The sequence below is a fragment of the Zea mays genome, chromosome 3 (genome assembly GCF_902167145.1).
Source record: "Zea mays cultivar B73 chromosome 3, Zm-B73-REFERENCE-NAM-5.0, whole genome shotgun sequence".
NCBI classification, from domain to species: Eukaryota; Viridiplantae; Streptophyta; class Magnoliopsida; order Poales; family Poaceae; genus Zea; species Zea mays.
Window position 1 is genome coordinate 45015700 of NC_050098.1, and position 22955 is coordinate 45038654.

At 48.3% G+C, this 22955-nt stretch overlaps 2 protein-coding genes across 2 annotated transcripts; both read right to left on the bottom strand.

Annotated features, from left to right (window-relative positions):
• Window positions 1–370: 370 nt before the first annotated feature.
• LOC100280416 (uncharacterized) lies at window positions 371–1507 on the bottom strand. Its single transcript, NM_001153339.2, has one exon. It carries the CDS (start codon window positions 1385–1387, stop codon window positions 638–640), a length of 750 nt encoding a protein of 249 aa, NP_001146811.2. The 5' UTR covers window positions 1388–1507; the 3' UTR covers window positions 371–637.
• A 2959-nt stretch (window positions 1508–4466) lies between these two features.
• On the bottom strand, window positions 4467–22209 carry LOC100283498 (COP9 signalosome complex subunit 2). The gene is made up of 12 exons (NM_001156398.2): window positions 22088–22209; window positions 21892–21984; window positions 20117–20195; window positions 7149–7389; window positions 6997–7071; window positions 6786–6920; window positions 5923–6110; window positions 5755–5823; window positions 5588–5678; window positions 5349–5483; window positions 4871–4983; window positions 4467–4786 (listed from the first exon to the last, which is right to left on the bottom strand). The coding sequence occupies exons 1-12, from the start codon at window positions 22095–22097 to the stop codon at window positions 4699–4701; spliced, it is 1317 nt and encodes a 438-aa protein (NP_001149870.2). The 5' UTR covers window positions 22098–22209; the 3' UTR covers window positions 4467–4698.
• Window positions 22210–22955: the final 746 nt, after the last annotated feature.

Here is a 22955-nt window from a genome sequence, read left to right on the forward strand (position 1 = left end):
CATTCGGATGCTAGCCAATCGTTCCTGCACTGAGGCTCTAGATTTCATAGATAGCTAATGGGCTGGGCTGCCAACCATGTTTACTAGGCCATAAAATGAACTTTTTGTTTGTTTAATAATATTATGCCGGGTTTTAGAAACCCATGGGTTTGCGGGTATGGGTACTAGGATCCCATACCCGTACCCGCGTACCCGCTGGGTTTAGCTTATCACCCATTAAGAAACCCGTGGGTTTGGATATTAGCCCGTATCCGTCCCCTAATAGGGTAAAAACCCACCGGGTTTCGGGTTTCGGGTACCCATTGCCATCTCTACTCCTGAGTCATGAACTCCTGATTGCTGAAAAAACTGAAAGTCTCAAAAGGTAAATAGGGAACACGCAAAGGCCTTCACGTTAAGAAAGCCATCAGATTTCATTACGGAATAAGTAATTAACACTGTCATCTCCTTAACTGACTAGAATAGAAGGAACCATGCATGTAATCCTCATGGAGAAGAGATGTACTCAACTAAAAGCAGGCAGCAGCCTAATACTTCTTGCTAGTATACATCTCAAAGGCATCGGCTCAACCGACATCCGCCGTCCGATCATGTGCCATCGGACATTCGGACGGACAAAAGCTCCAATCCCAACTCATCAGATGAGCCCCGAGCTCTCCAGGGCCGGGAAGCCACACTCGCCCTCAATGGCGCGCACCAGTGCCTCCAGCTCTAGCAGCGCCGCCGAGTCCGAGCCGTCGGCCCCAGCTGCCACGGCGGCGTGCGTGTGCGTCGCGGTCCACGCGCGCGCGCCCGGGCTCCTGTCCACCGGCGCTGGCGCAGCGGCGGCGCGGTCGAGCAGGAAGAAAGCGGACGTGTCCAGTGTCGGGAGCACGCACGCGGGCGCGGCGGGCGTCCAGCTGGGCGCGGCGACGGCGGCAGCGGGGGAGGAGGAGGAGGAGGGCCCAGGGGCGGGGAGGCCGGTGATCTCCTGCACCATGCGCTGGAAGTTGGCGGGGTCGGCGGTGATGTATGTGGTCTGCGGGCGCCGCGACGGGCGCGGCTTGCGCTTGGCGACGCGGCCCCCTCTAGGTCCTCCCGCCACGGCCCGGGCGGCGGGCGGCTGGCCCGGCCTGCTGGACACCGGCGCGGGAGCTGCGTCGTGGCCGCTGGACAGGAGCTCGGAGGCGGACGAGGTCGAGGAGGACGGGGTGGACGGGGAGAAGGGCCGGGCCGCGGCGGAGCTGGCGTGGGCAGGCGCAATGGAGGCGCGGAGCGCCGAGGTGAGCGCCGAGTTCTCGAAGGCGGCCGCGGAGGTGAGGCAGCCGGGGGGCGACGAGAAGTAGCAGTGGCTGGCGCCGGCGTGGGTCCAGATTGGGTCGAGGCCGGTGCAGCGGTTTGCCGCCATGTGACGAAGGGAATGGAAGCGACTAGCGAGAGAGGGGAGGTGCAGCAGCTCGACAGCTCGCAGCTTGGAATTGGATTGGGGTGACAGGTGGTGGGGGTAGGCGTAGGCGAGGAAAGGTGAGGCGGGTAGCGGGAGGCGACGGCGGCCAGCGGGAATTTATACTGTGAGCAGCCAGCGTTGCGAGGCCGAAATGGTGGGAGCACACGGGCTGTCTACACCATCATTTTCAGTAGAATCTTTCGAAACATTAGCATAGCAGCATTTGAGAGACGCAGGTGAGCTAAAATTGGCCCTAATGTCTTGCCTCCTTGTTGTTTGTGGAACACAAGGTGTCTTTAGAAATTCTAGGGCGCGAAACAAATGATGTATTTAACTACCTCTTGATCATAGGAAGACATTCGTGATATAACCATACTTGATACTTTGGTTATATATGTATGCCGATCTAATCATTTTTTAAACTCGGTTTTAAAAAGGATTACACTTTATCTCTTATAACTCAAGACAAATTTGAATGTTGGAATAGTTCTTTCCTTTATGTTTTATGAGGACGAGTGGAGCAGAGTATAGGAGTAGGTGCACATGATTTTTTTCAAAAACAAGAAACACGAAAAAGAAAACATAAGCAGCTGATGAGGCCTCTACGTAGTAGTAGGGGTTCAGGGTGTGCGTAGCGATGGGTGCGGAAGAGGAAAGCGAAAGGAGAGGACCGGACGGTGGAGTGGGGCCCTACGGAAACCGCGTCGCTGCCGCGCTTGCGGTGGCTGCCGGCTGGCCATCCGCCCATCCCATTCCCATCACATGCGGACGCCGTGCCGTGCCGGTGGGCTGCGGCCGGCGGCCGCTGAGGTGCGGGCCCCACCTAGGTACCCGTCTGGCTGGGTCCACCGCTCGCTCATCGTCATCTCCTGTCCGCAAAGGATCCCCGCCGCCGCATGCGCCTTTTCCCGTGCGTCACTGAGGGCGCTTGCATTGCATGGAAAGCCAGCGTCGTCGACGACCACGGTCGGTCGGTCCACCGCTGCCTCGATCGGCGGGCACACTTGTTGGGTCCACCCCCTGCCACTCTTGTTGCCCAAGCTCAGCACGGGTCCCCGTGCAGGGAGTCTCCTTGTACGGAGCAGTGACCATAGTCCACAGCCAGGTCAATTTTATGCGGTTGTACTGGTACGGCCTAAACCGCAAAAGAAAGGCGCTTCTGTCGCGATCAAAAGCGAGTTGTGTGAACGCATGAGCAGCCAAATTCTGAACCCTTTTGAAATGGTCGTCGGGAGGTCCATGCAAAGCCGCGTTGTCAGAGTCGGGTGGGCCACGCCACACGTAGGCGTCTAGCCAATCGATGAGATTCCGCGCCGGTGGATCTTCAAGGCTTCAAGACAGAACTCTACTCCAGGGTAAGGATATGAATAAATAATAGTGAGTAATTATATATTAGATATGGATATATTGACATTTATTATCCATATGTACAAGTATGGATATAATAAAATATCTATAGATATTATTTTGCATATATATATCATATCTTTATATCTGTTATCTGACATGTGGGCCATTCGAATTCAATACACTATCTCCAATTTACATCTATGATATATTGATTGATGCTACTGGATTGATGAAATTGTTAAATTTTGTTAAAACTATTGTTTGGTGCTGAATGTTGATATTATTTATCAATATTCGAGTTTGATCTATTTAAAATGGTTGAGATTTGATCCGTATTCGATTTCGAGTATTCAGTATCTAATTTATATTAGTATTCTTATACTCAAAGTTGGATGTTTAAGATGTCGATAATATACATATCTGATTCGAAGAGAAAATACGAAAACAAATATGGAAAAAGCAATATCAGTCCATATCTGATTCGATTACACTCCTAGACCTAGGATCCAATTGGGCTAGGTTAGGTCACTTGATGTGGTGGTGTCCCAGCCACGCCACATCCCATGTTAAAATGGATCGACGGAGGTTGCGAAACGATGGGTCAATTTCGAGATGAACCGACCTGGCTCTCCCTTTTTACATCTAGCCTTCCTTCTTCTAAAAGGACTTTTGTTTTAGGGGCAAATATATATCTAAAATAAAGTTTTTTTAAACAAATAGAGGGAGTGCTTGTTGAATTTAAATGGGCTAGCCCATCTAATTTAATTAATATTTCGTGAGCTATAATAATACTAGAGTCTTACCCGCATTGCTAGTGGGAAAACTTAACAAACTAGAAAAGTGGACTTAGTATATACCTTCTGTGAAGTTCAAAGATTGATGATCATCAATATTATTGGAGTGACTCCCTCTAATGTGGTTTTTACGATGTTCTAAATGAGAGCTTAGCATATAATACCAATTAGTGTGTGAATCACCTAACTTGAATTCGAAGAAGCAAATGTATCTTGAGTCTCCTATGTCCCATATGGTTTGCTTACCATACTTAACTGCAATCATCTCCTTGTTGTGTAGCTTGCCTTGTTCAAACTAAACTAAAAAATTGAGCTACTAGAATTGTTTAGATTTACATATATTGAATTCATGCTAATGTAAAATAGTTGTTTTAATATTGTTTTTTGTATTGATCAAAATTTGGTTTAGCGATTTATGAGGTTTGTAGGATAATTTTTATAAGCTTTTCTATTCATATCTAATGATCTAGATCTTATCAACAGGGCCGGTTGCGGGCTTGTCTCAGTAGCTTACCTATCCTATCTTCCATCCCATATTCAAATATTTTAAATTCTAATCTGTGTGCAATCTATAATACGAAACAATATTTTATACGATCATATGCAATGATTTTTCCAAGATAAAATTTGTAGGAACGTAGCACGCCACAAGCCTGGCTCAATGCCTGGACCAGGAAGCCAAACGCAAGCTAGCTACCTGCATCCCGCGACCCTGATTCGGAGGCAACCAAACAGGCCCAGCTTCTTTGGTAGTGTCTGCGCTCACCTCGTTTCAACATTTAAGCCGCGCCACTTCACCCAGCGCATCTACTCTCAACCTGAAACTTAACGTTCAGCGTGTGCAGGCAAGTTTGGGAGGTTAAAGACCGTCATCGCTCCAACTGCAATCAAAGACCAACCAGAAGGGCATCGTCGTATATTTGGCTTTTGACCAGTCAAGTAGTCTTGCACTATCAAAACACCAGATTCAATTCAGAGACGACCTCGTAGTCAATATTAACTTTACCCAGATCCAGGATTCTATCGCAAGCGTCACCAGACAGTTCTTTGCAGTTGCCCTCAAATCCGCAAAACAGGCTATCAACAATGCTAGGTGTGCAATGCACGCAGCAGCAGCGATCCTTCTCATCAAACTCTGTTGGACAATGTTTGGTAAATGGACTTCAGCTGAGTATTCCACTTGTCGATAGCATTGTACTTCCTCATCCCCTTGGACCTGCAACAAGCCAAACAAATCAACATCTCAATCTGACCGCACAAAGTACAGTACAGTATTAAAGAAAAGTTGGGCGCTCTGCACCTTTCTCCACGTTCTAGCAGCTTGTTAACCTGATCTATGTGGCCTTGGATACGGTTGTCCAGAATGAGTGACACCAACAGCTGCTCGACATCCTTTTCTGGAAAATTGAGTTCCTGAATGCAGATATTGATCAGATAATTAGTGCCATCAATCACTGTAAACTTAGTTCCTAACTGCGCATGGTGACTGAATAATTCCTGCCACCGTTAAGAGACATGCCCAGTAAAGACTGAAGCGCCTTGCAAAAGACTGACGAAAATATCAGTGCCGAATGAGTGAAGCAAGCAAACATGTTTTCAATTTAGCTGCAGTGGAGGAATATTATACCAAGCCCACATGAACTAAATCATCTATGCAACTTCTGGTAGAGCAGATTTTTTTTTACGTTTATACGAGAGGGTCAATAAGAACTGTCCAACTAAATATTCTCACTTGTCATTTTTCTAAATATTGCGGACATGCAAGAGTAAATATCTACCTGTGAAATGAATGGTATCCTGATTCGAGTATATGGTTTAATAAGCTTGAGCAGCACTTGGGTTCTGATGTTCTTCAATAAGTCCTCAATATAGTTACGGATAAAAGGATCGTCCATTATTGTTCTTCTATTACTCTGCCAAAAAAAAAGTTGATAACACTTGCATTAGTACATAGAAAATGAAAAGCAAAAAAAAACTAAATAAATAACAAAAAGAGCATATAAGCGTAAACGACAACCTTCAGGATCTTTTCAAATTCCATGATGTCATTCTTCTGGTACGCTGCAATCAGGTTTGTCATTGCAAGGATTTCAGGATCATTCTTGTACCTGCAAACATTAGAATTTTCAGGGTGGGAGGGAAATCAAGCTACCATATTTATGCGGGGATCATAAATTGTCTTACGGCTTGGCCTCTTGTCCATCAAAAGGATTCACTTCAGATTCCATCAACATATTGGCAAGGACAAGATATCTAATACACGGCAAAAAAAACCAAAAATATATTTATCGATATGTATTAGAGTGTTCTAAAACTTCTGTACAGAAAGAAATGAAGTATAGATGAGTATACTTTAGGCATTGGATTCTCCGTGGATTGCCTGCTTCATCGTAGTTCTTGAAAGCTTCAAAGAAATCAGTCGCAGCCTCAGCCCACTGCCTCTCAGCCATATGCATCTTTCCACCACACTCGCGAATTATACCCATGATTCTTGGATGAGGTATCGCTGATTTGATGGAAAGAGCCCTTTGATACAATTCCTGCAGCAGCATTTCACTTCAGATTCAAATTAAGCATTTCAAGCAAACAACAATGTAAAGCAGGAATTTTGTACTGAATACACAACACTTATATTAGAGCAGAAAAAGGCAATAGGCTAGAAACTAGAATTATCACTCTTCAGGGTCCAAGGCTATTAAAAAAGCATAAAAGAGAGTTCCAACGAATGCTGGTGTACAGAACATATTATACTATCATAAACAAGTGAAACGTTCTCCCATAAATCGAGATAAAACTCGGTACTCTATCCAGTTTCAGCTAGGATAGCTAAATATTCTTCCAGATCCAATATAGAACTTAGAATTCCAGAACAATTCTGGCAGCAGCATAAGCATACAATTAGTATGTGGCAATTGTTCTTACAAGTTACAACAGTAATGTACTAGATATATCACACCCTTTTTAAGCTAAGAGTGAAGAGATACATTTATGGATCAAATAACAAATATGAAGTTAGTATGCAATTGCATCTACATACACAGGACGAAAAAACCAGGTGGAGTAATCGAAAGAAACAATAAAGTGGATAATAATAGTAGAATAATGATATTTCAGAAAAAAAAAGAAATAATGCATCATAATTCACAATGATAATTTAACTTGGGATATTACCCACCAAAGAGTCACTTGCGAATAGGCAAACAAGGATGTCTTACCTTAAGCTTTTTATTATTCTTTGTTTCAGTGTACATTTGTATTTCAATAGCATAGACTTCCAAAAGTTGTGTGCCTTTCTTTTGATCATCAGAACCATCTTCCCTTTGGCAAGATTTATGCAGTTCCTTCAATATCTGCCAGTAAGAATGTAATTTAATAATACAAGCAAATTTATTGCATCAAAGACTATGAAAGAAATGATCCAAGGACCTTGCTCATGCGACCGTACTCGCCTATATCAAACCAAATTTTGCAAAGCTTCAAGTTTGTCTTGAACCATAATCTCTGCACAGCAAATAAAAAAAGGTATAAAGAACCGTTCAACACTTAATTTTTTTCTCATCTAATGCAACAAATCCGACCTCATTTTTCGCTTCTTCAAGCGCTTTCAGTGTTGTCTGGTAGAACTCTTGCAGAAGAGTAAAATTCTGACTAGCTGATCCAGAAACAAAATCCATTATGTTGTTTATACATTTCTCGCTGTAGTTCCGGGTGACCGCAGATTTTATGTATGTTAACATCTCTCTATATGCATCCATCATTTCTTTGTATTTCCCCAGCTTATAGTAAAGCTTGACAGTTTGTTTAAGAGCTTTAAATCCCCTATAAAGATAAAATTAGAGAGTAAAGCATCAGAAGCGCACAGGTAAAAAAATGATGATCAAATAATAAATAATACATTTGATTTCAGAAAAAGTGACTCAAAAACAATGTTTAATCATTGGCCCTGTTTGGCACAGTTGCTGCTTGTTGGAAAAGTAGTTTATCTGAGAAGCTGGTAAAAAGCAGCTTCTACTTATTGCCTGCTTTTAGTTCATTATGAGAAACAACTGAACTAATAAGCTGCTGCAGAAACGCCCTATTTGGTACAACTTCTGCTTAAATCTATGAAGAAGTTGTGAAATAAGTTGTGCCAAACAGGGCCATATTATACAAGTATAAAGCACCCAGGTTAGAGGAATTGGATCTTTTAACTTCAACAGAAACTTAGAACACAGTGCAACATGCAGTAATGTTCATGAAACATGTTTCAACAAAGATTTGTTCATAACCAGTATGGAACATATTGAAACAGGTGAACCACAATCAGGAAGTTAATCAATAAACAGCTAAGCAGATATTTTGCCAACCGAGCTAATCTAAATCCTTCACTTCCTCAGGGTTTCAGTGGAACCTAAGCAACTTCAAGTTGGTTTCTATGTTTCAGATTTCATTTCCTTTTCCCCATATTTTCCCAACTGAACCAAGTCCGCTCCAAGCCAATTCAAACATGAGTTAAAAGCAGGCTTAACACAATCCTGTTATATCAGTCCTGACCAGTTATCTGGTTCAGGAGCCAATCCAGCCCAATTCCAATACCACCGTTTAAATAAAATTTATATTCTAACAGTAACATTTGAACAGTGAAGTACAGCAGCTCACATCATTGAAGTTTATGTCCTTGAGATTTACATCATGAAAAAAATGCACACACTCAAATCATGAAACACAAATGCCCTGGTCAACTGCATTTGAGAACATGTACGTTTGTAAGGCTCATCTTGGATCATGTACTTCAGGAAAAGTCTTCAAGTAAATGGTGAAGACTAGTGAAAATAGTTTATGTACATAAGTTGTTTAAAATAAACCTTGGGTGCTAAGTTTAGTTTGTTGTTTAGTTTGGTATGTTACTCATATAATAGTTTAGTTTGCTAACCTTGGGTCACAACTCTGGCTACCTTGGGCCAAAAGCTAGAGGAGGCGATGATCAACAAGGTCATTCATTTAAATCGGATCATGGTAGCGATCACGACCCTCCTTGGTGTGTCGACACTCACCATCGAAGGCCTTATCGATCGGCTCAGGGTGGCGAAGGATGCAAACGAGAAACCATCGATGTCGCTGCATCAAGATGGAAGATTGTACCTCACGGAGGAAGAGTGGGATGCGCAATGAAAGAAGAGTAAAGTATAAAACCACTCTAGCGACAAATGAAGCGGTGGTGGCATGCGCAAGAAAATTAAGGCTAGCACGCGCACAACCGTGGGCACGCTAGTTCGTCGAGTGGGCCGTCAAACAAGTTCGACGATGAATGTTGGTATTACGGGAATATGAGCCATTGGCCCCGCGAGTAACATTGGGTGGGATGTCAAACAAGCTCGACATGAATGCAGACGTTGTGGGTGATAGACAGAAGCAAAGACGGCCTTGGTGCCTATTGATGCGCAGAAATCTCTAAACTCCTGTATTATTAAATTGCTTTACCATTATGTAGAGTGATCTCGGCAGGGACCCCAAAATGGCATACTATGTTTTGCCAGAAGAATTTCTACGATGTCTTGGATGTTATGGTGGAGACTGCCCTCAACTCAACCCATTTTTGTGAAGTATTCCACAACGATGAAGGTGTACATGAGGTTGCCTTGTGCAGGGGGAGTGAGCTGACGATGTCCAAACCCCATCGCTGGAGAGGCCACGTGTGGGCGATCAGCTTGGTCAACTACGAAGGGTTCGCATGACCGTACTACGCGATTGACTAACGATGGCTGGCCAGTAGAAACCGCGTCGCATGACTTTTGCTGCGAGGGCCCTAGGTCCTAAATGGCAGCCGCGGACCACTCTATGGACCTCGATGAGTTCTCTGCCCTCAAGTTATATTACGCACTTGAGGAGAGGCTGGCAGATTCCTTTCTTGTATACCTGCCCTCTATATCGTGAACCCATGACTTCGATATTTTAACCTTGCGGCTTCGGATCTGTTTGTCGAGTGGTAGTGACCTTGCAGGTACAACGTTATTGGGGCCTTTTAGTCTTCGATCATGATGAGATTGATCAATCTTGGGCCTTCGTCTGGTTGCCTGACCATGGGCGCTTCTATTATTTGATAAAACACATCAGATAGCAAAGGGTCACCTCTAGCTGAGGCCTTCGCTAATGCATCGACTTCTTCATTTTTGCCCATGTCAATGTGTTGGAGCATGAAGCCGCGAAACTGCTTCTCTAGACTGCGCACTGATGATAAATATTGGAGAAGAAATGGTTCTCATGTTGCGCAGTCTTTCTCTATTTGACCAGCGACGATTCTTGAGTCGGTCTTTACTATGCATGTCATGACGCTGAGGGCTCTGAGTTTGCGAAGGCCCAAAATGACGGCTTCGTACTCTGCTATGTTGTTTGTACATTGTTTGTTTCTAGAGCAAAACTCAGACGAGCGGCATACTTGTACTTAGCGTCGGACGGGGATGTGATTATTGTTGCGGCCCCGACCCCCGCATGGCACCATGCGCCATTGCAATGGATTGTCCATACCGACTCTGTTGGTTGCTACAAAGATGTCGAGGGCCCTATCCAATCTACGATGAAGTCTGCGAGGACTTGGGACTTTATTGCGCTTCTGGATTCGAAGGTGATATTATATTATGATAGTTTTGTCGACCACTTGCCTATCCTTGCAGAGGCTTTTGGGTTGTTGAACAGGTCTCCCAGACTTCAATCAGTTAGCACTCTTACTTTGTGGGCTTCGAAGTAGTGACACAGTTTGCGGGATCCCATAATGACTGTGTATGCTATTTTCTCCATTTTGTCATGTTGGACTTGTATTTAGTGAGGACCTCAGAGGCGAAGTAGACTGGGAGTTGTTGTAGTTTCTCATGCTTGGTTTTCTCCTGAACGAGGGTTGCACTTGTAAGTAGAGGGACTCTAACTCTCATCAGAGGATGACACTATGAGTTGGGGCAATTTTCTGTTTATTTCCTCAAACACTACACAATGCCATACCCATCTAAGGATTGGAGACCCATATTTATAGCCCTAGAGGCTGCACTACCACACCTTCTCACACACACTACACAACAGGATTGTCCTCTAGATGCTAAAGAGACTACATAGGACAGTCAAAAGCGACTGTTGTCCTCTAGATGCTAAAGCGACTACAGAGGACAGTCAAAAAGCGACTGTTGTCCTCTAGATGCTAAAGAGACTACATAGGACAGTCAAGCTGTCCTCTAGATGCTAAAGGACTACAGAGGACAGTCAAAAGCGACTGTTGTCCTCTAGATGCTCAAGACTTATTCCATCATTCTCCCCCTAAGTCTTGGGCGTCGTCTTGTGAGAAAGTTGGGCCATCCCGGACCTGGAGCAAAGCTCAACAAACTTGATCTTCCCAAGGGGCTTGGTGAGCAGGTCTGCAAGCTGATCCTTGGTGTTGATGTAACGCGCCTTGATGCTCCCTTCTGCCAAGCAGTCTCGGATGAAGTGGTATCTCCGCCGGATGTGCTTGCTCCGTTCATGGAACACGGGGTTCTTGGCCAATGCCAGAGCGGACTGGCTGTCCACCCTGAGTTCCACCGCTCCAGTGTCTCTCCCGAGGAGATCACCGAGCAGTCGAGCCAGCCAGAGCGCCTGAGTCGAAGCAGTGGACGCCGCTATGTACTCGGCCTCGCAGCTGGACATGGCCACCACCTGCTGCTTGACCGACTGCCAGCTAATGAGGCACTTGCCGAGGAAGAAGAGGATCCCGCTTGTGCTCTTGCTAGTGTCGATGTCGCCGGCGTGGTCGCTGTCGCTGTACCCGACAAGGTGTGCCTCCCCAGGGCACCTCGGGTAGTAGAGACCGTGGTCGAGAGTCCTCGAGAGTCCCCGCAACATAGCGGATGATCCTCTTCACAGCCTGCTCATGCTCCGTCGTCGGTCGCTGCAAGAACCGACTAACGTAGCCGACGGAGTATGCCAAGTCAGGCCGTGTGTGGACGAGGTAGCGAAGGCTCCCCACAAGACGCCGGTACTGAGTAGCATCCACCTCCTCCGTCGTGCTATTGCGACTCAGCTTCAGCCTCTCCTCCATCGGAGTGAGAGCTGGGTTGCAGTCGGTGAGCCCAGCCAGCTCAACAATGCGCCTAGCATAGGCGGTCTGGCGAAGTGTGATCCCGGAGTCTCCCTGGTGCACCTCAATCCCCAGGTAGAAGGAGAGATGCCCCAGGTCACTCATTTGGAAGGTGGCCTTCATCTCTTCCTTGAACGCTGCCACCTCTGCATCCTTGGCGCCGGTGATCACCAAGTCGTCGACGTAGACACCCACCAGCAGAGCATTTTCTCCATTGCCCCGCCGATAGATGGCCGCCTCGTGCGGGCTTGGCATGAAGCCCATCCTCTTGAGCGTGGAATCCAGCTTGGCATTCCACGCCCTTGGTGCCTGTCGCAAGCCGTAGAGAGCCTTGCGCAGGCGCAACACCTTGCCCTCCTTGCCAGGGATCGCAAAACCTGGCGGCTGGTGTACATAGACCTCCTCCTTTAAGTCGCCGTTAAGAAACGCCGACTTGACATCCATGTGATGAACATGCCAGCCCTTCAGGGCTGCCAGCGCGAGGAGGAGTCGCACGGATTCCATCCGTGCTACAGGGGCGAAGGCATCGTCGAAGTCGATCCCCTCCTGCTGCAAGAAACCGCGTGCCACCAAGCGAGCCTTATGCTTGACGATGGCGCCGGCTTCATCCCTCTTCAGTTTGAACACCCACTTAAGGGTGATCGCGCGATGACCATGAGGGAGATCAGCGAGCTCCCAAGTGCGGTTCGTCTCAACCGCGTCCATCTCCGACTGCAACGCGGCACGCCAAGCCGCATGTTTCTCGGCCTCCGCGAAAGACCGAGGCTCACCATCGTTGCATGCAAGATGCAACTCTCCTGCCAGAATGCGAGACGCAGGGCCCGGCACCGACGGGTCGATGAGAAGGCCCTCCACCCTTCGATACCGCAACGGCTCGCCGTCGTAGCACGCGTCGACGCGCTCCTCGTCGCGGGACAGAGGGGTCACGAGCTCCACTGGGTCGTGCTCGACACGAGCTGGTGTCGGAGAGGACGTTCCCGGAGAGGGTACCGTCGGTGCTGGAGTGCGTGGTGGCGAAGAGCTCGCTGTAGCCGGAGTCGTGGCTGGAGTGCGTGGTGGTGAAGAGCTCGTTGTAGCAGGAGCCGGAGAGTTTGGCGCTGGAGTCGGTGGAGACTTGGGGGCTGGGGTAGACCTGCTCGGAGAAGAGTTGCCTACTCCCCCATCTCCCTCAAAGTGGACGTACTCGATGGTGAAGTCGTACGTCGGAGTCGTGCCGTCGTCCACCACCTTGTCCCACGCCCATCCTCGCCCTTCATCGAACACTACGTCGCGCGCCGTGCGCACACGCTGTGTTCTTGGGTCAAGGATGCGGTAGGCCTTCAAGCCCTCCGCGTAGCCAATGAACACCCCCGGAGTGCTCCTATCGTCGAGCTTGCTGATGTTGCCAAGCTCCTTGGTGAATGCGAGGCAGCCGAAGACCCATAGGTGAGAGACCGCCGGCTTGCGCCCATGCCAAGCCTCGTACGGTGTCATCCCGTTGAGAGCCTTGGTGGGCGAGCGGTTGAGGATGTAAACCGTTGTCACCACCGCCTCTCCCCAGAAGACAGCTGGCATTCCTCTCTGCTTGAGGAGAGCCCGAGCCATCCCCACAACCGTCTGGTTGCGCCGCTCGACGACGCCGTTCTGCTGCGGGCTGTACGGCGCGGAGTAGTGGCGCTGAACGCCCTCATCCGCGCAGTACGACGCGAACTCAGCCGCCGTTGTCGGTGCGCAGCACACGCAGCTTGCGGCCGCACTCCGCCTCTGCAGCGACCTGCACACGCCTGATGGCGTTCGCAGCCTCTCCCTTGCTGCCAAGGATCATCACCCACATGTAGCGGGAGAGATCGTCGACGAGCAGCAAGAAGTAGCGTCGTCCTCCTGGTGTGGCTGGTGTCACCGGGCCACACAAGTCCCCATGCACGAGCTCGAGCCTCTCCTTGGCTCGGAAGCTCGACTGCTGGGGAAAGGGGAGTCGTCTCTGCTTTGTCAACACGCAGACATCGCAGAATTGCTCCACATGGTCAAGGCACGGCAGGCCTCGTACCATCTCCTTGGCATTGAGCCGCTTCAGGGCCTCGAAGTTAAGGTGCCCAAAGCGCTCGTGCCACTGCCATGCCCCGTCGTCTCGACGAGCAGCAAGACAGCAAGGTTGTGCCACCTTCACATTGAGGATGTATAGCCGATTTGGACTCCTGCGTACCTTGGCAAGAAGGCGACGAGAGGGATCCCAGATCCTCATGACTCCGTGCTCGACCTCCACGCGCGAACCGTTCTCATCCAGCTGTCCCAAGCTGATGATAGAGTTCCTCAACGCGGGGATGTAGTAGACTCCGGTGAGCAGCCTGTGCTCACCAGACGCGGCGGTGAAGACGACTGAGCCGGCGCCCTTGATCTCTACGCCGGAGGCGTCCCCAAACTTGACGGAGCCTCGGACGCTAGAGTCAAGTTCGGTGAAGAACTCCCGTCGGTCGGTCATGTGATGAGTGGCGCCGGTGTCGAGGCACCATCCTTCGATCATGTCCTTGTTGGAGCCGTCGCCGAGGAAAGCGCGTGCTTTCGACTCATCAAGGTGGAGGAGTGCCGCTGGAGATGGCTCGATGCTTGCATGTGCCAGGAGCAGGGCCTCCTCCTCCGCCTCCGCCTGTGCGACGTTGGCCTGGCCACGTCGTGGCTGCCGACAATCCCTGGCCCAGTGGCCAAGCTTGCCGCAGTTGTGGCAGCCGTCGTCTCGTGCCGGCTTCTTGTTGCCGACGGCGCCACCTTGGGCACCTCCACGTGCACCACCCTCAGCATGTCCTCGCGCCCCGGCCTGGGCACCTCCACGTGCCTTGCGCGGCTTGCCGCGTTTGCGGCCTCGTGTCGAGGAGGACTCCCCCTTCTTCTTGTCACCCTGGCAGGCCTCCCACTGCTCCCGAGTGAGATGTAGCTTCCCGCCGATAGTGATAGGCCCAGAGAGAGCCTGTGGTTCGTCGCCGTCGACCACCTTGAGGCGACCAATCGCCTCTTCGATCGTCATCGTGGAGAGGTCTAGCAGAGACTCGATCGAGCGAGCAATCTGCCTGTACTTCTCGGGGATGCAACGGAAGAGCTTCTCAACAGCTCTCTCCTCATCGTAGGTGTCGTCGCCGAACTGCACCATCTTCTGCAACAGAGTGTTGAGGCGGAGAGCAAAGTCATCAACATCCTCACCTGGCTTGAAGGCCAGGTTCTCCCACTCCTTGCGAAGTGCCTGCAATGTGGTCTTGCGGGCACGATCGCTGCCGATGCGGGTCGCGGCGATGGCGTCCCAGGCCTCCTTGGCAGTCCGCTTCTGGGAAAGCGAAAACTGCATCTCAGGCGGGACTGCAGCAATGAGGGCATCCAGCGCCCGCCGATCCTCGTGGTAGTCGACGTCGTCGTACCGAACTGCTTCCCACATGTGGCGAACCTGGAGCCGTACCCTCATCACCGCGGCCCACTCGACGTAGTTGGTCTTGGTGAGGGTAGGCCACCCACCGCCGGGACCGATGTCCCTGACAATGGCCTGGGCCATGCGGCGACCATGGTACCAATCCGAGGAGGGAGAACCGCGCCGCCTGTAGAGGCCGCGATCTCCGTCGACTCGGTCGCCGCCGCCGAGAGCACCGCCGGCGCGTCTACGCCCGTCTGGGCTACCGCCGCGTGCGCCCTCGCCTGGAGCGCCGTCAGCGCGTCGGCGCCTATCTGGGCTGCCGCCACGCGCGCCCCCATGGGGATGCGCGGCTGCCCACTGTGCCGCCTGCTCTCGCGCTGCTTCCCTCGCCAGCCTGAGCTCTTCGTCGGTGTTGTCGTCGACAGAAGCAGAGCTGCCAGCTCTACTGCCGCGCAGAACCTCGAGCTCTGTTGTCGCCGCACGTGCAGCATCCGCCGCCTCCGCTGCTTCTACTTCCGCTCTCGCCGCTGCCAGTTCCGCCGCCGCCAATCGTGCTGCCCTCGCCGCTGTCGCTGCAGCCGCCGCTACTGCTCGCTCGCGTTCTTGTGCCGCGGCGACCTCGGCCTCCTGCTGGCGCCGCGCACTCGAAGTGGCCGAGCGTAGGGACATGGTGGGCTAGTGAGGGGTCGCTGCGTGTGGAAGAGGTTGTCTCAGACGAAAGGTTGTTCGTCTGAGCAGGAGAGGAAGGAACAGTTGAAGCTCTTGCTGCCGACTAAGTGTGGGGAGAGGCGTGGGAAGGAGATGAGCAAGAGATGTTTAGGCTATAGGATAGTTTGGCTCCGATACCAATTGTAAGTAGAGGGACTCTAACTCTCATCAGAGGATGACACTATGAGTTGGGGCAATTTTCTGTTTATTTCCTCAAACACTACACAATGCCATACCCATCTAAGGGTTGGAGACCCATATTTATAGCCCTAGAGGTTGCACTACCACACCTTCTCACACACACTACACAACAGGATTGTCCTCTAGATGCTAAAGAGACTACAGAGGACAGTCAAAAGCGACTGTTGTCCTCTAGATGCTAAAGCGACTACAGAGGACAGTCAAAAAGCGATTGCTGTCCTCTAGATGCTAAAGAGACTACAGAGGACAGTCAAGCTGTCCTCTAGATGCTAAAGGACTACAGAGGACAGTCAAAAGCGACTGTTGTCCTCTAGATGCTCAAGACTTATTCCATCAGCACTGACTGTTCCATGCGATGTTGCGACGTACAACAAAAGTGTTGATGTGGGTCTGGGCTGACTAGTGTGGTGAGCTCTGATAGATATGCACATCCTCCACTTGCCATTCTTCTTTTTTTACCATGACAACATTAGCAAACCAAGTCGGATAGTCAACTGGCTCGATGAATTTTGCCTCGAGGAACCGATGGACTTCAGTCTTTGTGGCCTCTGTCTTTTCATCTGACATTTTGCGGAGTTTCTACTTCTTCGATCGAATCGAAGGGTCTGTGCTAGAACCGTGCGCGATGATGGCACAACTAACGCCTACGAGGTCTAAAGTCGACCATGCGAAGACATCTTTATTCCGGTTTAGACAGGACAACAACATATCTTCCTCTACCTGACTGAGGTCCTCGCTAATTAGTACCGTTTGATTCAGTACTGACGGGTCCAAGGTGACTTTTTTAGCCTCCTCGTTGCTCTGGATCGGAGCCTTTATTGCTTCTGTTTTTGTTGGGCGAGGGCGACTAGGGCCTTCGCCCTCCGCGAGGAGGCAGCGTACATTATGTCGCCATGGGACAAAGTCCCTTTCTATGTTCCTGGTTGTTTGTTGATCTCCATAGACTGTTATTACTCCTTGCGGACCTGGGATTTTCATGCAGAGGTAAAATCCGTGAATAGCTGACTCAAGCTTGTTGATCGAAGCCGACCATATCTACTATGTCGAAGGTTATCTGTTCTGTCCTCGCATTGGGGGTTGTGCCAAACGATAAGGGCAACTCGATTTTACCTAGAGGAAAAAGTGCCCTTCTCTCCAAAACCATACAGGGGGTTGTCAGATGGCTGCAACAGGTTGTGATTTATGCCCATGCGATCGAAGGCAAGAAGAAAGATGATGTCAACCTGACTCCAATTATCGACGAGCACCTTGTGCAAGTTCCATCCTGCCACATTGCAATTTATGACCATTGGGTCCGAGTGTGGAGCACTACGGAGGTCCACGTCCCTTGCATCGAAGGCTATCGGGACATGGGACCACTTTATCTGGACCACCGGGTCGGTGATGGCAACGTGATTTACCCTTCAATAATGATCTTTTTTCTGTTTTTTATTTTCAAATTCTGAGCTAGATCCTCCAGTAATCATATGGATCACCCCCGGAAGGGTGGCTGAGCAAAGTCTTCCTCTTGTTTGGTGGAGGGGGTAGTTGGTGGGCTTGTTGGTTTATTTGTGGTGGGGGGAGTGGCAGTCTTTCCTGGTGAGGGAGTTAGGGGGAACCTGTCATGATGTGGGTTGAAATTTTAGTGGTACTAGGGGAAGGGTGGATGGAGGTCTTCGTAACGAAGGGGATACTGGGGTTGGTAGGTATGGGCTATGGCCATTTGGTTGTTGTCGGGGACTACCCTAGCCATGCCTTGGCCTCCTTGGTTACTGGACAATCCTTTGTGGAATGCCCGTCTTCTCCATGGAGAACGCAATACAATTTCTATGTTATTGGGGGCCTCTGCCTCGGTCGTGGCCTCTTCCTGCGTCACTACCCCGTCCATGTTGCGGGGGGGTTGTACTGACCGCGAGGGGGGGCTTCATTTGCCTACTGCTAGTTGGCAATGTTGTGCACAGCTGGATCTTGATTTGGGCGATTGTTGTGTTAGCCTCTAGCCCACGACTTGGCAATGGTGTGATTGTCCCCTCCCCCTGAGAATGCGACGACAACCTGATAATTCATTATGTATTGTGATGGGTCTATACTTCCGTTAAACTTGGAATATGCGCTTGCCCTGTAATTGTGTGGCCATGGCGTGGCTTGGAGTTGCGCAGAGAGGGGACTTCACTCATCAAGAAAGTTGAGACCTTGGAAAGCACCTAGCATTTGGACTGTCCTGAAAGACTGATCATCATTCTGATGGTCTTCGTGCTACAAATCTGCAATTTCCTGCTGCAGTGCCCTTGATTTTCCTCCTCTTCCTGAACCAGTTGTCTGATTTTGGCCTGCATGCTAGTTCTTTGTCTCTTGGCTGTGAGGATTTTCCTTTGCTTCTAGAAATGGTTGTTCTTCATGCGAAGGCTACGTAACAACAGTTGGTCCTCTATGTTAATGCCAATGTCTTCGCCGTTCCGCAGGATGTTGTCTTCTTCATGTGCTGCTTGGAGCTATTGGTGGTGCCCAAGAGGTGCAAACCCGGGTGGGGCGAGGGTATTATGTTTCCTGTCAAATCTGGCCACACTTTGTCCTAGTAGAAGTGACTTTTTGGGTTTGGGTGTCTTCTGGTGGGCTCTCGGAGTTGCAGGTGTGAATACTACCTTCTTGGGTGGATGGGTCTTCGGTCCGAGGTAGTTGGTTGTTTCCTGTCTCAGACCTATTGGTGGTGTTCTCGACTGTGGGGGTTGCCTTTCTTGGAGACAAAGGCTGCCTTTGCGGCCTCATCTGGGGAGGAGTTGGCCCTGGTGGTTACTTGCTTGGAAGCCATTGTGAGTTGGTTTTCGAAGTAAGCATGGTGGGCGCCAAATGTTGGGACAGAAAACAGTGGGCCCAAACACTCAGGAACAACGTGACAGGTGACAAGCGAGTAGCACGACAAAATAGACGGCTAGGAGCACAAATGTCTTGTCAATCATGTCCCATCCAGCTACAGGATAGGGGTATTTATAGGGAAACCGAGGGGTTGGTGGCCTAATGTACGTCCATGCCCCCGGTTACCTACTATATTCCCTGAATATGCTGTACAACGGAGTAATTATAGGGTTGCACATCTTCTACCCTAGTTACACTAGATTTTCTACCCTGCGGGAGGCTGAAAGACAGGGCCACTGCGGAACGCCTGGGAGTGGGGCCCATTTCGTCCGGTCCATAGACGTCGCTCCCGAGTCCTCGCTCCTGCTAATAAAAGGGGGCGAGGTCAACGCGTCCTCCGCACGAAGACCTCCGTGGGGTCTTCGCTTGGAGGACCCTTCGTTGGATGATCTCTTCGCAGCCCTTGCCCGATCCAGAGCGAGGGTGGGCCAGCCCTTCGCTGTGCAACGGTCTTCGTCCTCTAACGCCGCAGGGGGAGTAGAGTCTTCAACCTCTCTTCATCCTCTAACGCCGCAGGGGGAGTAGAGTCTTCAACCTCTCGAGGCGACGCGAGGGCTTAGCACCCGCGACAGCCTTCGCTTCTTTCCTAGTTCCTTGCTCCGCATCAAAAACTTCGACAATTGATTAGCAAACGGAGGGTGACCGAGGGTGAGGTCCCTCTGCGCTCCAATAGGGATGCAGCATCAACTCATCGCACCATACAGCCATCAACAAAACGACATGGTTGAGCATCAGAACAAAAAGGCTTAGGAGTGTTAAAAATAAACCTTGGGTGCTAAGTTTAGTTTGTTGCTTAGTTTGGTATGTTGCCCATTTTAAGAAATTAGCCTTTACATGTTTGACCTCGGATGTTGAGTTTGTTGCTTAGTTTGGTATGTTACTCATATCAGTAAATTAGCCTTTATGTGTTTGATTATAGGACTGCACTTTACTTTCTACGTAGCCTTCTATTTAAGCAAAGGAATGAACTCTCAAAATGCTTTCAAGCTTTGCAGCACCAAGCAAGACCGTGTTCTTCTATGTTACGTGAGTTTGTGTTTTCACTTGGCCAAGTGCTTGGTATGGCAAGGTTCTTAGGTATTGACATAAGTATCCAAACCATCTTGGTATGAGAACTCTAGAGTTTTTTAATCTTATATTGATAAGAATAGTTTACCTCGTATATTAGATTGGGTTTTGGTTTACTCAATGTTCACCAAGATGATCAATACACTTTAGCATTCATACTGTCCCAGGAACAGCAAAAGCAAATGAGACAGAATAATATGTTGAATAGATTGAATTTGGATACTTACCATTCAGCCTTTTCAGGCTCCATACTGACCACTTGATCAAAACCAGCAAGTGCACCCTCTGGGTCTGTCTCGACCAAACCTGCAGAAAGATAGTAATAGCATTCACCATTTTGTATTCCTTTAACCTCGCAATTTATGTATGTTTCAGTCTAATCACAATATCACATATCAAAGAATAGCTACCATTCCATGAACTAAAAGAGGAAGGACTAGCTGTAACAACTAACATTTGACTTCTATAAAGAAAACAAGACTGTTAGACGTTTTGAGGAAATGCTGATGTAGATCAAATTCATTAGTTACAAGAAACTGCAAATTGCAGAAAATATGAATTTAGGGCTGACTCCCATGATCTTCATATAATATAAGTTATGGCTAACAAACATATCACATGAACAACTACGTAACATATTACGTGAAAAAATATCTCTAAGGAACAACAGAGATATAATTGTGAAGTAAAACTTGCATAGAAGCAATTTGTGAGATTAGTGGCATTTCGTTCACATTGAAGGCTAGACACAGTGTCACAGTCACACTTTAATCCTTAAAGCAGAAAGGGTCAAAGGTCCAGGAATCATTGCATAAATTATTTACCTATCAGACTCATAATTTCTATTCTAGAATGTTCAATATCATAGATGAATTAACTTATAACAGTAAAAAGAGAAGTTTCCCCGCACACATGGTAGGTCACACTGTTTCAAATCAGATGCAAAAACAATGAGATGAAGACATGACGCATGTGACAGAATATGACTCGGACTGAACTATCTAAAGCACTGAAAATTTATGTTGATGAATTCCTTAATCCATTTCATGCTTCAAAATATGCATGAAGCCATGCTATTACTAATGTCTAAAAATAAGGTCTGACTCTTAGAATTTAGAAGTGTTCCCCTAGGCAACCACCAAGCCTGGATAGCCAGTTTTTACTACATAGGCAGCCACCTAGACCCACCTATGGCCAATCAGGTGCTAGACCAGCTACCCAACTAAATGCCCATGAAGAGAATGACTTTTCGTAATAAACAAAAACAGATGTCATGTATTTGGTGTTCCTGTGCAGTAGCTTTTTAAAAATTGTATATATAAAAGAAAATTCTGCATGAACCAAAGTTTAATTGTTACCTACATAAGGAGAGAGCAGCTGCCGCCGTTGTAATTGTAAAATTTTGCTCGCCTAGTTATTAGCACAAAATGGTGGTGCCTCCTTGACGTAGTTTTGTGCCACAATACAAATAAAACTCAAACAAACAACAAACAAGCGAATACAATACCCCCAGCATCTGCCCTTAATCAATTTGCATTTATATCACCAACGACAATTGTGGCCTTATAGGGCTATAAACATGTCTTCAACCTACTCATCTTAATCTCCCCTCACCAAAGAAATTGGCAAGAGCAAAAAAAGTGGTATCCGTCCATCGGAGAAAGCGGACGCGCAGCAAAAAGGTTGCTAGCATAGTCCGGTCGCGCTCGTTTCTTCAGAAGGGAACGTATCTGGTGCTCAAAGGGGTACGGTGCTCATGTGCACATTTTAAATCTGGTGCATCCATCTTGCATTCAACGACACCAGCAATTTTACGAAGAACCCCTCTCACCAGGGGAGGAAGGTGGAAGGGGTTCTTCACAAAATTGGTGCTGCTGTTAGATGCGAAATGGATGCACCAGATTTAAAATGTGCACATGAGCACCGTACCCCTTTGAGCACCAGATACGTTCCCTCTTCAGAAATCACCGGACTCGCAACTCGAAAGAGAAGAAGAGCCAACCTTTGGAGTTGTAATACTGGTTCTCAATGTCGACATCCTGCTCCTCCGGCTCTTCGTCAGAGTACTCGAACCCGTAGTCCTCCATGTCCGCATCTAATCACCATAACATCCACAATCAGGAAAAATATCTGCAATAGAACAAGTAAACAGAAATATAGGAAAATCGAAGCGCACGAATTGGAGGGGGCGCGATTACCTGAGCCCATGATGGCGGTGACGGGAACAAGCGGGAGAGCGAGGGCTAGGGTTTGAGGGAGGTGAGGGGTTTGTGCCTTCGTCCTCGCTGATAGCAGATGGGCTAGATGGGACAACGAGACGCGAGGAGAGGGGGACCTTTTTTGTCATTATAACGAATGGTGGCTCTCTATTTATCATCCTCACGGTTGAAATTGAAAAAAAAAAGTATTTCAGACGTGTTTGGTTTTCTGCTCAAGATGTCACAACTTACCTAATCGTAGCAAGTTAGTTTCGTAAGTATAGTTCGTGTCAAAGCTAATGTTTAAATATTAATTATATATATTAAATATAGAATTAATTAGGTTTAATAAATTCGTCTGGTATTTTAGTCCTTGTCTGTGTAATCAGTTAATACTTATAATTGTCATTTAAATATTTAATGTGATAAGAACTAAACTTTAGTTGCTTGAAATCAAACATTCCCTTAGTCACTTGAATTGAAGAACTAAATCTAGATAGAAAAGCTAAACAAGTTTAGGGATGACAATAGGTGGGTGTAGTGCGGGTGGAGCAAACATCCACTCATATTGACACGTGGCGTAGTTGGGAGCCTTATTCTGCTGAAGCTTCTCATAACATTAAGTTGACAATTGTTTCTAAGTCTATTTCGGGTCTTTCACAGCAATAATGAAGTTAACCTTTGTTTGGACGGCGCACATGCAAAGGCAGAACTAAGAAGCTTCGGCTCCGTGGTTTGGGCGCACGACAACAAGTTATCGAAGATGAAGGAGGAGAAAACTTGAAGGCTTGATCAGCACATATATGAAGGAAAAGACGATGGTGCCCCAAAGGATTTTGTAGTCTATATGCATAGGAACCGAGGGCAT